General features: G+C 43.2%; 2 protein-coding genes across 4 annotated transcripts in view; one reads left to right on the top strand and one right to left on the bottom strand.

Annotated features, from left to right (window-relative positions):
* The first annotated feature begins 253 nt into the window (after positions 1-253).
* On the top strand, positions 254-13,732 carry ctnnb1 (catenin (cadherin-associated protein), beta 1). The gene is made up of 17 exons (XM_020596887.1): positions 254-416; positions 5,851-5,901; positions 6,508-6,735; positions 6,839-7,092; positions 7,195-7,433; positions 7,598-7,799; positions 7,887-8,031; positions 8,205-8,308; positions 8,421-8,555; positions 8,759-8,962; positions 10,051-10,209; positions 10,476-10,595; positions 10,966-11,116; positions 11,435-11,556; positions 11,835-11,895; positions 12,622-12,872; positions 13,113-13,732. Exons 2-16 carry the CDS (start codon positions 5,889-5,891, stop codon positions 12,834-12,836), a joined length of 2,352 nt encoding a protein of 783 aa, XP_020452543.1. The 5' UTR covers positions 254-416; positions 5,851-5,888; the 3' UTR covers positions 12,837-12,872; positions 13,113-13,732.
* A 572-nt stretch (positions 13,733-14,304) lies between these two features.
* Positions 14,305-16,584, bottom strand: part of ulk4 (unc-51 like kinase 4) — an 84,824-nt gene continuing 82,544 nt past the window's right edge. For all 3 annotated transcript variants that reach the window (XM_020596891.1, XM_020596888.1, XM_020596889.1), the window contains one exon: positions 14,305-15,523. In XM_020596891.1, coding sequence (XP_020452547.1) covers positions 15,463-15,523 — 61 coding nt within the window. In that variant the 3' untranslated portion in view covers positions 14,305-15,462. The remainder of the gene's footprint in view (positions 15,524-16,584) is intronic.

Raw genomic sequence — 16,584 nt, forward strand, 5'->3', positions numbered from 1 at the left:
TGTGTATTCATACTCCTGTTGTAGATAGTGATCTTTGGCTTTATTGACGTTACATTGCTTTATAAAATCTATCTAACTCATAACCGAGGGTTGTCGTCACTTTGTTGGGCAATATATATATATGCACATATACACGAAACAGTGATATAAAATAAAATTGATCTGATTTAAGTTTCTATTTTATTTGAGCGCACGGCAGGATATGAGACCACTGAAGCGTTGTTCGGTCTATATAAATACGCCGCCATCTTATATTTACCAGTCTCTGCTGTTTTAGCCAAGGTAATATTAGCTGCTGAGGAGGTGGACAAGTGCTCCCGCTGACGCTCGTCTTTACGTTTTCCTCGACTTTTTCCATTTCTGAGTGGCTTTTACTCCCAGGGATCCGAGTGGAAGGACTTGCTGTGTTGACAAGGGTAGGCTTCAACATTTAAACTATCGGCTCCACTCATGCTCCCCCCTCCTTTCTTGTCGGGCTATCCCTGTGTGCCAGCAGGAGTGGAGACGGTTGTTGTGTGCGGGCCGGCCGGGGATGCTGCAGCCGCACCTAGAGAGCCAGCTGCTTTCACGGGATATTCCAACCACAGCCTAATGGGAACATACTTATTTATCGACGATACTCCTTAACTCCATGATAACACGGGTTCGCGTTGGGTGATACAGACAGTAGTTAGCCTAACAAAAGCTTGATGTACAGATGGCCTGACTTAATTGCCTTCCAGTTTCTTCGGAAACCTTAATCCGGGGATGGGGTAAACGCTGCTTCTGTGAGTAATGAACGTTTACTAGCTAAGTTGACGATAGCCTCGGTCACATAGCTTAACTACTATTAGCCCACTTGCGCTGGTGGCCACATTCCACGATTCTGACTCATGTTTGCTCCACTTGAGTTTTGCCTTATGGTCGGTTGCTTTTTCAGCTGGTTTATCTTAACATAGACTTAATGTGAAGCTAATGTCTTGTAGCCATATGGACAACGTATGTTACAACGACGTCGGTAAATAGTCATTAACGTGGTGAAGGAGTTGGAGTCACGTTAATGTAACGTTGAACATTCCGTCGAAAGTTTAGTTAGTGAAAACCTTTAGAAACTTTTAATGTGACTCGTTGCTGGCAGAAACTCGTGTTAAAGGTTTATGTTTGAGTTGAGTTTAGGACAAAGGCCGGTGCGCGTGTTTTCCAGCCGTCGTTTTAAACAAAGACCGACAAATTCCTCCAGCCGCTGAGCTGTGGTGGAGGACGAGGAGGGGCCACGGTGTGAAATTTGAGTCCGTGGTGTTGGAGCTAGAAAGTCGGGAGCAGCCAGCAGCTGGGGAGGAGGGGGGGGCGCCGTACTGTTACTTGGATTATCATTTGACTGTGTTGGTCTCTTTTACTAAATGTCACATTGGGTGTTTACTTTTTCTCATGGTGCAAAACCAGAGACAGCTTGGCCGCGGGAGAGGGACAGACTGGTCACTACGGAGAAAAGTTGGATAGCTCGCCGCCTTTCGCCATCCCGCCGGGGCAGAAATGAAGCGATGTGGGGGGCTTATGTTGGTGGGGAAACGGGTTTGTTTTATGTAGCAGCATCATTTTGCACATCACTGATCACGTTTTGGCTTTACTGGAAAGAATGATTTAAGGAGAGGTGGAGATTAAACGGCGGCTCCAGCGGCTCCGTCCTTTTCATTAGACACTGAAGCTCTGCTGTGAGACTAAATTAATTTGAATAAGGACACGGGTTTTGTTGTTGTTGTTTTTTTTTTAAGTATAATTATTAGAAATGAATATCAGCAGTCTGTGGCGTTTTTATGCCCCAGAAATCACGAGGTTGTCTTAGAGTGGATTAGACAGTTTTTGTTTATTCGTCTTTCTGCGGTCCCTCAGTGAAATCCCCAATCAGACTGCACAACGGAACAAAACACTGACAAACCTCATGTCATGTCAGCGAAATTGTCTTCTAACGGTGCATCACGACGGAAGCGTGGGTGTAGGCTACACCCAGGACCGGTAGTGGTAGGCTGTGTTTTGAGGTCATCTTCTTGCAGAAAGACTGTTGCCCTGACCCTTTAGTTTTTCCACTACCTAATACGGTCATTTTCCTTCTCTTGACTTACCTTTGGATCTGCATTTGGATGATAATTTGTAGGTAACTTGGAGTTTTGCGACAGATTTTTAAATGTAAGAGTTGAAATTATAATGGTGTCTTCCTTTAGATTTGGAGAAATTAATTTCTGATATCACCCATGTCCTAATGAGTAGGAAAGGAGAGGATGAATTACTTTGTATTGCAGGTTCAATTCATACCATGTAATTGAGTTTTAAAGGAACAAGTCAATTTTCTTTCTTTTTTTGTATGTGTGCTTTTGTACTATTCTCAACCTATTCAGTCTGATTGTTTTCATTTTAAATATATTCACAGCCACTGAACAGAACAAGGGAACAGCCATCACCGTGTGGAAGCTGCTTAGATATTTCCTGGAGCTAGTGTTTCTCCGCAGGGTTTCCATCATTTTGCAGGCACAGACTAAACACTGCAGCGGTTGCAGGCATCATGCTCACAGTATTGCAAGCAGCCAGGAGTGAGTGCTGCTGACCCTGCACTTTACATGGCTAACGCTGAAGTCTGGCAGCTTCTGTCTCTCTGCTCTGTGGGTCATTTGCTCATATGGATGTTTTTTTTCCCCCCATGGAGGAAATGGGCTGTGCATGAGGGGTTTAGATGGCTCTAGGCTCTTTTGAAGTAGTATTCCCCCCTTAAACTCAAGTACATTACATCTAACAAACGATTTTTAAATAAATTATTGAAATGCCACAACATGCTAGGAAGAGACCATAAAATTAGGCCACTAATGTTTGCTAGCCTGTGGTATGAAATACAGTTCAGAGGAAGTTTGATTTATTTTTAGAATGTCCTCTTTACACCAGGTAAATCACAAAGCTCACACAAACCTACTTTGTGGTTCACACTGGCTGACAGACTGTCTGACAGGGAAAGTAGCCAGAAGTAATTGGATTGGAGAGGTTAGATGTGCTTAGTTGCTCTCTTGTCAAGATATGATTTTCAACTCCCTAATTGGTTTATTTAAAGCGTCCACAAATTAGAAATGAAAGGAAAGAGGCTATTGGTAGGGCATCGATTTTCCTTTATGTTTGCTTAGTAAGCTGCTGATATTTTCTGATAGTTGGTTAAACTTGGGCATATTAGGCTGTGTAGGTGCCACTGTGAGCATATCAGTTACACCCTACTTGTGGGAGTTGAAGTGAAGTTGTCTTTTGATGGTTGTCAGTTATCTGGCTTAGTGCCCAGTCCTGGGTGAAATGCCCCTTGTGCACTTTAGCAAGAGCTATGCATGGGGAATCCTGACAGTTCAAAGAACCAGTCTCTTGTAGAATACTCGGTGATGCTAGAAATAATCTTTTCTTGGTTTTTATAGATTTATCACAGTTTTCCTACCTTTGTAGTAGCTGCCTCATCCAGCTCAGTCTGTGAATGTAGTTGATTTCTTGATGCTCTGACTCCAATTGGTCTGAGGACTGCCTTTTCTGTCTGAGGCAGTGTTAAAACCAAACCTCCCAACAGAAACAGCTGTGCTATTTTCCTGTTTGCCTGTGACGCCTTAATGAAGTCCCATTCCCTATGTGAACAGCGTGTTTTTCTTTACAGTAGGTTGGGTGGTGTAATAGACTGCAGCACACTACACCCAGCCATTCAGTTCTGTGCTGGAGCAGTAAGCCTGTAATTTGCGTGTTGACCTGTGTAAGTAGTGCTGTGGTTATACTTCATAGGGCTTTGAGTGTGTGTGCATACATACTCAAACTCTTAGGTCCCTGATTTGGTGTGTGTGTGTGTGTGTATATAAACCTAAGTCAGTTTGACTTTAGGGTAAGGCTTCCATCTGTGTGTCTTTGTGAGTGAATGATACATATGGCTCCCATTAGGACAAGGCTGGGTTATGAGAGGGCAGGCCTGCACAGCTAGGGAGGATGGCGTGTAAACAGTGAATTTTGAGTTGGTGCATTTGTGGTTAGAAGCAGCAGTCATGGATCCTGACTCAAGACTGTTTTAATGACACAGCTGAGCTGGGAGGATGGGAGTCATTCAGTACAGTTGTTTATTGTTTGTATTTGGAGGCGAGGGGCTTATAGTGCAGAGTGATTTGCAGGTAGGATAACAATCAAACCTGTTGAGTAAAGTGGGCACCTGCAATGGGAATATTGTGGAGTGTTTGTAATGCCCAGTCCAGACTACACAATTTAAGCCTGATAACAGCACGACATGATGGAAGTAGGGCGTCAGACAATCGATTGTTTTATTTAGTACACAACATTTTTAGAATATTGGACTGAACCATATTCATTCCCAGTGTGTAGTCTGTCATATCCCCTGTCCAAGAATGTACGAGTCTATATTCATGTAATCTGACATGGTGACCATCGTATCAGACAAACAGATTGTGCTATCTGAACCAGACACAAGACATTTGTTAGCATCAGCTCTGTAAGGGGAGTGCATTTAATTCTTGCAGACACTCAAACAGTCACATGTGAGACTAATGATTTGTGTGAAACAAAGGTTAGCCCACATCTCTAAACTCTAACTTAAATGGATACCACTCAGACAGAATTTATTATTGTTAGATATTCCTTCATTGGCCATAAGTATGTAAATCTGTATTTCAAGGGTAATTGGTGATTCATGGCCATGTTATATTACACAATGTGTCCTTGCTTTCAAATTCTGTAAGGCTTTCTGAATAATCTCAAATAATACTCACAGCTATTTTGACTTTTCCACCAGACACAGGCATCAGAGTTGCTGCTGTTACTACATCTGACCTTAAAACAGTAACACCGCTGCACACCTGTTGCATCCAGCCTTGCAGCAAAAGGGCTGCTCTGAATTTGAATGTAACACATTGACTTTCATTGGGGACAAATGAAAAATAATCCTCCAAAGAGCTGTTTGTGTTAGAATGAAAGTGAGCTTTTGGATTACCATCATTAGCATTATTAGAGAAATATGACATGCAATGTATAAATATGGCTGCACTTTGAGTAGTGCTAAATTATTCTCCGTATTAAGTCGTCAGTTGCTGCCTTGTTTCTCACGTGTGCCTCTTTATTCTTAGAACATGTCCAGACTGGTTTGTCATGACTGAAAGGGTTTTGGTCTACATTTTCCTTTTGGATTTGTCTTGGAATCATCACAGCTGTACTTCTGAAAGGGTTAGACAGAAGGTTTTCTGATTGTGGATCGGGATTTTCTTCTGCATTTCCCCTATTTCCTGTTTTTGTGTGTCACTGTCATAATATTTATCTTTGAGTATGGAATGAAAATACCTGTGTTTCAGTTTTCCCGTATTTCTTTTCTGAATTAATCTTCTCTCACACACTCTCCCTCTCTCCTGACACTGCCAGTGTTTACTTTCCTGCAGAGTGTAGTTTTCAGCTTCAAAGCCAGCACAGGAATGCATATGCCCTCCTCCCTCCCCCTGCTTCTTTTCACCCAGAGCTCCACTTCCCCTGTCCTTGCTCACCTAAATAGTTGCTCGCTGCTACACTTAATGGTGGCTTTGTGTGTGAGCTGCCGATGTTTACATGCCCGGCTTGAACAGCAGAGGAAATCCAAGAAAGGGAGGAGACAGGAAAGGAAAGCAGGCCCAGGGAAGGTCGCTTTTTCTGGGTCGTTTCTTTTGAAGAAACGTTCATTAATTTATAACATTCTGTGTTTCTATTTTGACCTTTGGTGTGATCTGTTTGTGTCCAAATAAAATGGCTATATTGTCAGAATGATGGAAGGTCAGATCCTACTGAGGCAGTTGGACTGATTTGTGATATATATATTCCTTTTTTACCTCGTTTCAGATCAGGAAGCTGTGCCAGCCGTGGTTTGAGAAAGGAACATGGCTTCCCAGGGTGAGTTAAGTTTTCAGGCACACATTCAAACTGTCGTTCACCTTCTGTATCAGCTAGTATGTTACTGTGTTAAACTTTGCAGCAGTTCAAAACTGCCTGTTCTCCTGGTGCAGTGTATGTTCTCATAAGAGGAAAGTAAATTAGATATTGATTTCAGTTTGAATCATGGGGCACAAGTAAAATCAAACTTTGTGCTCAGAGACCTCTACTAAACAACCATATCAGTGATGGATGAAAAGAAAGGCATGAGAGGAGAGTTAGAACTCCATTCATTCCGGTGACTATAAGGGATAGCTGGTGTCCTTTGCTCTTCATACAATGGCGATAGTTGTTTAGACATGCACTAGGTTTTTTGCTTAGATGCTTTGTGTATTTCCTTAGACAATGACAGCACATCAAAAGAAGAACTCCACACTGTTCCTAGGAAATGTCAAAGCTGATGCTACCTGTTTATCTGCATTATGACATTGTCACCTGAGACAACATAAACAAGATTTTCAGATGGATTACTAAATTGCATGTGGTTCCTCAAAATCAGCTACTGCAAAGTTGGTTAGGCTGAGAGATGTTTTTCCTTTTGACATATTTTATGGCTTTGTCTTGCAGCTGATTTGATGGAGCTGGACATGGCCATGGAGCCAGACCGTAAGGCAGCAGTCAGTCACTGGCAGCAGCAGTCCTACTTGGATTCAGGCATCCATTCAGGGGCCACCACAACTGCTCCCTCCCTCAGTGGGAAGGGCAACCCTGAGGAAGATGATGTTGACAACAACCAGGTCATGTATGAGTGGGAGCAGGGCTTCAACCAAAACTTCTCCCAGGAACAAGTACAAGGTAGGTCACAATTCATATATAAACTGTTGGACATGTAGCAAAGTCTTGTCCTAGAGTAGCAGCTTAAATCTCAGTATAATAAAACTGCTCTTCTGTCTACTAGACATAGATGGTCAGTATGCCATGACACGTGCCCAGCGAGTGCGGGCGGCGATGTTCCCAGAGACTCTTGAGGAGGGCATGCAGATCCCCTCTACACAGTATGATGCAGCAAACCCCACCAACGTCCAAAGGCTGGCAGAGCCCTCACAAATGCTTAAACATGCTGTGGTCAATCTGATCAACTATCAGGATGACGCTGAGCTGGCAACCAGAGCCATACCAGAACTCACCAAACTACTTAATGATGAGGACCAGGTGAGTGTCAATGAAAACTGTGGCTCATAATTCTGTAAAGCAAAATGGCACTGAATTTTTTAACTATCACCAATTCCTAACATTTGGGTCTGCCTCCTCCAGGTTGTAGTAAACAAAGCAGCAGTGATGGTCCACCAGCTTTCAAAGAAAGAAGCTTCTCGCCATGCCATCATGCGCTCCCCTCAGATGGTGTCTGCCATCGTCAGGACCATGCAGAACACGAATGATGTGGAGACTGCTCGCTGCACCGCAGGAACACTGCACAACCTGTCCCATCACAGAGAGGGTCTGTTGGCCATCTTCAAGTCTGGAGGAATTCCAGCTTTAGTTAAAATGCTTGGGTAAGTGCAAGTAGAATAGGAGATTTGGAGGGTTTTTGTCTTGGGTTTCCATTTATTTGATGCAGTGCAGCTCACCAGTAAACAACTGTGACTTTTGAGGAACCTAATTATTGTGTGTGGTTGTGATTATTTCCAATTGAGATATACTCCTGATTGTTCTGCAGTTCTCCAGTGGACTCTGTCCTGTTCTATGCCATCACCACCCTCCACAACCTCCTCCTGCACCAGGAAGGAGCCAAGATGGCTGTGCGTTTAGCTGGTGGGCTACAGAAAATGGTGGCCCTGCTTAACAAGACCAACGTCAAGTTCCTGGCCATCACCACCGACTGCCTCCAGATACTGGCCTATGGAAACCAGGAAAGCAAGGTGAGTAGTTACTAGTCTGATATTCCAAGGCAATTGTATTCCACAGAATATTAAAAATCCTAACCTCAGTATTTTCTGTTTGTGTAGTTGATAATTCTGGCCAGTGGCGGTCCTCAGGCACTTGTCAACATTATGAGGACTTATACCTACGAGAAGCTGCTGTGGACTACAAGCAGAGTTCTCAAAGTTCTGTCAGTCTGCTCCAGTAACAAGCCTGCCATTGTAGAAGCTGGTAAGTCTCAAACGCATTCAGGTGTTTGTGATGTTTGACAGTAACCAGAGCAGTGAGAAAACATTAGTGAAATAACAGTAAATGTATTGATTGGTGAATTATTTTTGGTTTTATACTCCCCCAAGCATGGTACGTGCTAATAACGCTGTTTCCATGTTTGTCCTTGTGTCCAGGAGGTATGCAGGCTCTGGGACTTCACCTGACAGACCCCAGCCAGAGACTGGTCCAGAACTGTCTCTGGACTCTCAGGAACTTATCAGATGCTGCCACCAAACAGGTGATGACAACTGCCACTGGTATCAACACTGTATAATAGGCACAGGTCGGCAGATACACAAGATGTACCCATTTTCCTTTTATGCTAACTTGACAACTGTCTTTCTGTCCAGGAGGGGATGGAGGGTCTGCTGGGAACGCTGGTCCAGCTGCTCGGCAGTGATGACATTAATGTGGTGACCTGTGCTGCTGGCATTCTGTCTAACTTGACCTGTAACAACTACAAGAACAAGATGATGGTCTGTCAGGTGAGTATGCACACCGTTCATGTATATTAAAATCAAAGCTGAAACATTAATATTTACTTACTACGACTTTAGTCAGTAACATTTGATTTTAAAATGTTTTTTTAAGCCTGTAAATTTTTCACACATTTAATTTATAATATCAAGACAGTAAACGTGCTTTATTGATTTAATTATCCTGTCGCACTACCTACCCATCTGTATAGGTTGGAGGTATCGAGGCATTAGTTCGCACAGTGCTTCGGGCTGGAGACAGAGAAGACATCACAGAGCCAGCTATTTGTGCCCTGCGTCACCTCACATCTCGACACCAGGATGCCGAGATGGCCCAGAATGCTGTGAGACTGCACTACGGTCTGCCCGTGGTCGTCAAATTACTGCATCCGCCGTCACACTGGCCACTCATTAAGGTACACGTAGACAGACTTGCTATCAGCCACATGAGCTGCTCGTCATATTGTCAGCCACTCTTGTACCAGTTGTTGTAGTTAAAATCAGTTTACACCTTAATGCCAAATTAGTGAGCCAAGCCTGGCTTTAAAAGCACAGTATTGTTTAACTGTGCAGCTGATCGCTTCTCCTTTGGGCCTCTCAGAACAGAATATTTGATTTGAAAATGTTGATTAAACCTCTTAAGGGTAGACACACACCAAGCTGACTTCGAGTCATTGGTGAGCATTTGTCAGGGCTCATCTTCCTGGTGTGTCCAGTACCATTGGCACTAGTCAGCCCCTCTTGGCGGTTTTTCGGCTGATTTGACATGTTGAATAGATGTCGGCCCTTGGCGGTGAGAGAGAGAGAGAGAGACTGATTTTGCTGTTGGGCTTAGCAAATCAATGCACATGAGGAGAACAGTTCAGGAAAAGCCCCTTCAACCTGTCACAGTAGTATCTGTGATTTCACCCATTTAGTGCCGTTTTTGGCCTCCACAGCCTCCTTTCTTGACATTTGCAGCTTCTTATCAGACATATTCTCAATTAGAAGCAGCTACAAACAGCAGCCGTTTTGAACAAGAGGTGCTTATAGCTTATACTTCCGTAGCCTAGCTCTTCCTCTTACCCTTTCTAAATGGCAAATACAGATAACGCCACCTGTGAGAAGGGGTCATGCAGGTGCAGAACATGTGTGCCTTGTTGGCTGTAGTTTGTGTGGTGTGTTCAAGTTTCACTTTTTCAACTCGGCTGACCCAGACAAACCCAACATGAGGCAATGCAGCAGTTGGCCTTCGTTGGTGCTATTTATTTCATGTGGGCTTAGTGTGTCTCTGCCATAACACATCTGGAAAAAACTGTAGTGTATTTGTACTGATGGACACCAAAAATAAGCATCGGTACAGTTTTGTTATTCTTTCTGAATGAGACACAACTAGTGCCAAATTACAAGCACACTGTCAGAGGGAATGACTTTTCAAATGAAAAACTGTCAAGGAGCAGTGCCTTTTTTAATCTTGTGAACACAAATCTATATGTGATGACATGTGACCGTGTTCCTCCATCAGGCTACAGTTGGTCTGATCCGTAATCTGGCGTTGTGCCCTGCAAACCATGCTCCCCTGAGGGAGCAGGGAGCCATCCCCAGACTGGTTCAGCTGCTGGTCAGAGCACACCAAGACACACAGAGACGCACCAGCATGGGAGGCACACAGCAGCAGTTTGTGGTGAGTACACACGCATCCCTCCACAACAAACGGCAGTACAGCATATGGGGGGGAGGGCCATGCCATGCCATGCTGTCCTTCTTTAAATTTTTGTGTGAGTGTGTATAAGTATACATATACATGACCCCAGAACTGATGTCAGATTTAGTATAGACCAGTGACACTGTAAGATGACCGCATGATATCAACGATGGATCAAACACTACCTGCTCATTTTAAGAGTCCTAGTTCCTGCAGTTTTAACATTTCTGAGTGTGTGTTTTTAGGAGGGCGTTCGTATGGAGGAGATCGTTGAGGGCTGCACAGGAGCACTTCACATCCTTGCCAGAGATGTACACAACAGAATAGTCATCAGAGGACTCAACACCATTCCACTCTTTGTACAGGTATGTCTTCAGTTTAGTTTTGCTCTTCTTGTACTTGTTATCATGCTGTCATCATACCAGCACATTTAGTGAGCCCAGATAGCAGTGTTGATCCTGAACTATAATTTTGTCAAGATTTCAAGAAATGTTAGTAATGCATTGAAGTAGTCTAGGGTTAAATAGGGAAAATTGATCTCAGTAAATGTCACATTGAGAGTTTGAAAATTAATTCCAAATGCGGCTGTTCCAGGTAGATACAAATGGTGGTGCATAACATTTATCCTACCACTGTTGTGCATATGTGTGAGGCTCAGCTTGTTACTTTGTAGATCATATTGTGCAGCAGAATACTGGACATGTTTTTCTAAGCACCCTGTCTGTTTATGTGTAGCTATTGTATTCTCCCATTGAGAATATCCAGCGCGTTGCTGCAGGCGTCCTGTGTGAGCTGGCCCAGGACAAAGAGGCTGCTGAGGCCATTGAGGCTGAGGGAGCCACTGCCCCACTCACAGAGCTGTTGCACAGCCGCAATGAGGGAGTCGGTATGTACACAGCACATTGATTTACACATTGTCATTGTTCACTGTGCAGGTGTCAGTACAGTCATAGAAATGAGTGGCTACCATTTCTCTGTTTGCTAACTCTGTAATGTGATGGGGACTTTACTGATGGTAAATAAGTGAAGCAGCATTAATATCGTCATTGCCGTCACAGTAATATCTGACCTCTTACATGTCTGTCCTCTGTGATAGTTGTATTATTGCTCTATTTGTAGTTTGTTTGTTTTTTTTTGTTTTTTTACACACAACTCGATGCATCAGTAGGCAGACTAACCTGTAAAACCCTCCATCTTCCCTCAGCCACATACGCTGCAGCAGTTTTGTTCCGCATGTCGGAGGACAAACCCCAAGACTACAAGAAACGCCTCTCTGTAGAACTTACCAGCTCACTCTTCAGGACGGAACCAATGGCCTGGAATGAGGTATGGTTGGGGCTTCTGTGAGTCTATAAAGTCTGATTTTTAGACCTTAAAGTGCCCATGGCATGCTCATTTTGCTCATTTCCGGCCATTTAATGTTTAATTTTGGCTACCTCTAGATTAGCGGTTTCAGAACAATAAAACCAGAGATGATGGTACATGAACATGCACAACACCTGCTGCCGGTGTTATGTCAAAATTGTCAGTGCATTGAGGCCTGTGGTCTTATTCAAACTGCTGTCTCCCTTCCCATTCTTGACTGTCTTTGTGTTGCCCCGCAGACTGGAGACCTGGGTTTGGACATCGGAGCTCAGGGAGAGCCTCTGGGCTACAGACAGGAAGGTGAGTGACCTCCTCACCTCTGGCTAGCAGGGATGCTCCCAGGACAAACACAGGACAAGGATGTCATGAAAATAAGAGCAGTTAGACTGTGACAAACTTTTCAGTTTTTTTCCTAATTGGGTATACAGTTATTTTCCTGGTCTGTGATCCTGTCCTGATGGTCTCTCTAAAGCCATGGACTTCTTTAGCCTCTTATGTAGCTGATATATAGCTAAATACTGTTGGTCAATAACTGAGCCCCATCTGTCCATTGTTATTACTGCTGATGACAAGATTGCGTATTAAAGGTGGGCTGCATGCTTGTTGTGGAGGGTGCTGCAACCCCCCTGCGATCAATCAAAATTTCCTGCAATCGTGTCACTATGCCAGTGTGCAGGCCTGGCATGCTTGTGATTGGTTCTGTAGTATCACGTGACTTAAGCACTACATCTAAACCACAGGCATGCTTAATAAAAGGCTTGATTTGATGCAGTAAATCAAACTGATCTGCAGACACAAAAATACTTTAAGTGCATCTCGTCATCTTGGAGGTTTCAGGACTTCTTTGAGCTCTCTCTCATCTCTCCATGTCTGGTTTAGAGGGTGAACTGAGTTCAGCAGTAGCTTTGAAGATGGACAGTGTGTCGTGTTGCATTTGAATGATCATACTACTGTGTGACAGCTTGGTTTGTTAACCTGCTTCTAACAACTGCTCTGCTTCCCCTGCTACTCCTCCACTTCCCCCAGACCCAAGCTACCGTTCATTCCATTCGGGGGGATATGGTGCGGACACAATGGGCATGGAGCCCATGATGGACCATGATCTGGGTGGAGGTCACCACCCTGGCCAGGACTACCCCGCTGTAGAGGGGCTGCCTGACCTGGGACATGCCCAGGAACTGATAGAGGGCCTGCCACCTGGTGACTCCAACCAACTGGCCTGGTTTGATACCGACCTGTAAATACCAAGACCAACATTACACTACTCTTTCTACTAGGTAAGAATGTCCTCACATTCACTCTGGAGCCTTTTGCTGAATTAAATGCATGTTATAAAAGCAGGAATACAGCAGGTCTGTTTTATGTCTGCATAAAATGGCTGAGGGGAGGGGAGTGGATTTACTCACTGTGGCTGCTGCATGGTCAGACTGCTCCTAATTGCAGAGCTGTGTGATGTGGTCTGTTTGATGTGTGTGTGGTCTTTACCAACGCCTGTGCTCTGTTTCCTTCCTCTATAGCTGTATCATGTGATCTGGATGAACCTGCATCGTGATTCACCCATATGGAGGAGGCGGGGTTTCAGAAAGTGCCTGAAGATGACTCAACAGCAAGCGGTTTCCTGTCTATGGGAACTCCATTGGGACAAACTACATTTAAGTGCGGGTTGGTTCTGGTCTCTCAGCCTGACGAGGGGCCAACTTCAAATCCTGACATGACACATGGATTCTGAATGGTTAATCTTCAAAAACCCTTTTTATGTATTTTTTCATTTTTACTGCTTTTGGTTGTTTTACTTTTTTATTCCGTTTTCCTCAAGTCTGAAATGGTACAACCTGACTCAATATTGCTTTTTTTTTCTTCCATTATTCTGAATGATCATACTTTTGTTTTTTGCCTTCCCTTGTATTTTAAGTCTGGTAGTGTAGAGTTTTTTTAGTGGTAATGCTCCATCCAAGTTAAGAATCCGATTACATTTTAAATGGTGTCCGAACACTAAAGTTAAACAGTTGAATTGTATTCTGATGATCAATGTAACATTGTGTAGCTTTTGTATAAAAAATTAATTGGAAGTCATGGTCCAAATATTGAGCTATTTTCTTGCTTTAAAGGTAGACACTTATGTGTCTCTGCTGTTCCAAAGGTGTTAACAAAAGTTGGGGGTGGGGGTGGGCTTCTTATTGGTCTGCTGTTACTAAAGGGTGGGGTAGTGGGAAGAGCTGGGTGCTGTAGCCTGCTGTGTTCTGAAACAATAAAATGGACTGTCATTTCATCTGGATGCCTCGGTCTCATTTCAAACTACACATTAAATCAAGGGTGGGCAATGCTGGTCCTCAAGGGCCTCTGCCTCAATCAGAAGCAGGAAGATATCACCATCTAAGATGGCATCTTCCAGCATCTGATTGAGAGACTGAACACACCTGATCAGGTAATCAGCAGTGGGTAGGGCAGGGACAGTTGGAAAACCAGCAGGGCAGAGGACTGGGATTGCCTACCCCAGTCTTAAATACAGGAGGGGGCCAGTTAAACAGCAAGATGACAGGTAGTGATGACTGGGTTATGGTAGAAAGACAGTTATAGCTGTACTGGGTCATATTGGTGACATTTACAAAAAGTCTCCTACCTTGCTGTTTAATGCGTTTCCATATATCTAAGTATTCAGTCTTAGTAAGCATTCAGCCTGATGATTAACCTGTGGTTAAATGCATGATACTTGGTAAAACTAGATTTAATTCCATGCTATAAGGAGAAAGTAATCTCTGACACATTTTCATGTGACAAAGGCAAACTGCAGTTAGTGACATTTGAGAGACAATATTAACTGAACAGTGACAGCTGTTTGACAGCTTTAGTCAGATTTGCATAAGAGTTTAGAACCTGGAGCGCAGAACTAAAAGCCTTCCAGTGGTGACCATGTGTCCAGAGGTTTGTAGGACAGATGCATTCCTAGTCTTACTGACAGCATGCACACCTGTCTGACACCCAGTGTCCAATTAGTGCTCTTTATACAGTGCAACCAACCAGGAATCACTATTTCAGATACTTAGGCTCAATAAAATAAGTAGCAGAGCCAACAGTGACCTAACTGGCATAGAAACACAAAGGTGGGATTTCTGTGCAGATACTATTATAACATCTGCCTCTGCCGATGGCACTGCTGCTAACGTACAGAAGATGACATCTTAATCTATGTGGTATCATAAACAACTGATAAAATACATTTTTCATAGTGTGATGGCATTAAGGAACAGAGAAAAGCTGATGGTAGTGAGCAAGGTGTTGTACACAGCTGCATTCGCCATCACACAGTGTGATGCCAGTAGCCTGACTGGAGCCGTCTAGACAAACCCAGAGGCCAGTGCTGTGATGCCTGTGACGGTCTGAATTAACTCTCATGCTTTAATTCTCTGGAGGCTGATGGACATTGGATGTTTTGATCAAGCTGTCAATTTATTTTACTGACAGGGCAATATTTATTAAGGTCTGATCCAATTTGCAAATGCAATGAAGTCATGACTGATTGCTCTGATTCACTGTCCCAGCAGATGTTCAATCCTGTTCCTACAAAAACCCAGGCTATTTATCAGTGTAACATTCTCATTTATATATATATCTCCAGCTCAGTCTCCATTAATAAGCTTGGCCAAGAGACTTAAGTAGATAGCTAATGTCTAAGTACATTTTATTCCAAAACTAACAGTACGAACTCACTGACAGTGTCTAAGAACAACCTTCTCCAGCTTCAGATTATTCAGAAACAGGTTCCCTGTTGATGGAGAGAAACTCTAAATAACAGACTACCAATCCAAAGTATCTTGTAAATTCTGGTGGTAAAAAGTTCCAAATGTCAGTCTTAAAGATGAAAAATGTTCAGGATCCCGAGATCTCCTGGAGGATTTCAGCAGCCAGTGGAACCACGTCAGCATGACACCTGGGACACAGAACAGTACGTTATTCACAGTGACCTACAAAAATCTTTTTTTTATATACAAAGATGCAACTGTCAGCAGTGATATGTAATGTCCACATGTATTCTTTACAGTAATTAGAATTAATCTTACGTCAGTGTGTTGTGGCTTCATATTTCTCTCACTACTTCAGACCCATTTTCCCCAGTAAAATTACACACTATTAATCTGAATACACAAGTTTTCTCTGGCTCCTAACTGAACTCAACATTCAAAGTACTACCTGAATTCATGCACATTTATGACATACTCTGAATGGTATAACTGTCTTTTTTTAAGTTACCATCATTATTTGCTGGAAAATGTGTTCAACATATTGTCTGATCTATATAAAGCAGGTACAAATGACACAAAGGTCTCAGTCCCAGTTTGGATGTGCACTAGCCTTTATGTGTAAAGGTTGTAATGTCTCAGTTCTAAATAAACTCTGGGCTATAGTGGGTCTAGAAATAAATTAGGTATCTGAAAGTGTTTAGGCCTTACGCAATACATGCAAAATGTATCTGTTCCCATAATACTGTACAGCACATGGGAGGCTTCTGTTTTTCTTGAAAGTCAGACCTCTACATTGATCAGCACATTCTCTCCTCGCCCCCTTTGAGGGCAGTCTCACAGCCAGGCCAGCAGAAGCCAACCCAAAACCTACATAATTAACCTAATTAACACACTTCCTGGAGGCCTCAGAAATCCTTGAAAGTTTGTGGATTTGTGGAAAACAAACCGGATCTATAAAAGTTTTAGGACAAACTTTAGAGTTTGGTTACTCATTAAATGCCTGTACGTTTAAACTGGCACTCAGCAGCCATGCGAAGGACAACGGAAAATGAAATAATTGTTTTTAAATTACAGTGAACAGCTATTACAGCACCACACTTGGCTTACACCAACACTTGGGGTGTTTGCTGTGTGGAATGTATACTGTATGTTCCTACCATTTGACACAGAGCTAAACACCAGAGGACTCACAGCACAAGCAGGTTCCTTGAACTGTTGGCTTTATTTAGCCTCATTATCTCAGTGGATA

This window comes from Monopterus albus, unplaced genomic scaffold, assembly GCF_001952655.1.
Source record: "Monopterus albus unplaced genomic scaffold, M_albus_1.0 scaffold31.1, whole genome shotgun sequence".
Taxonomy (NCBI): Eukaryota; Metazoa; Chordata; class Actinopteri; order Synbranchiformes; family Synbranchidae; genus Monopterus; species Monopterus albus.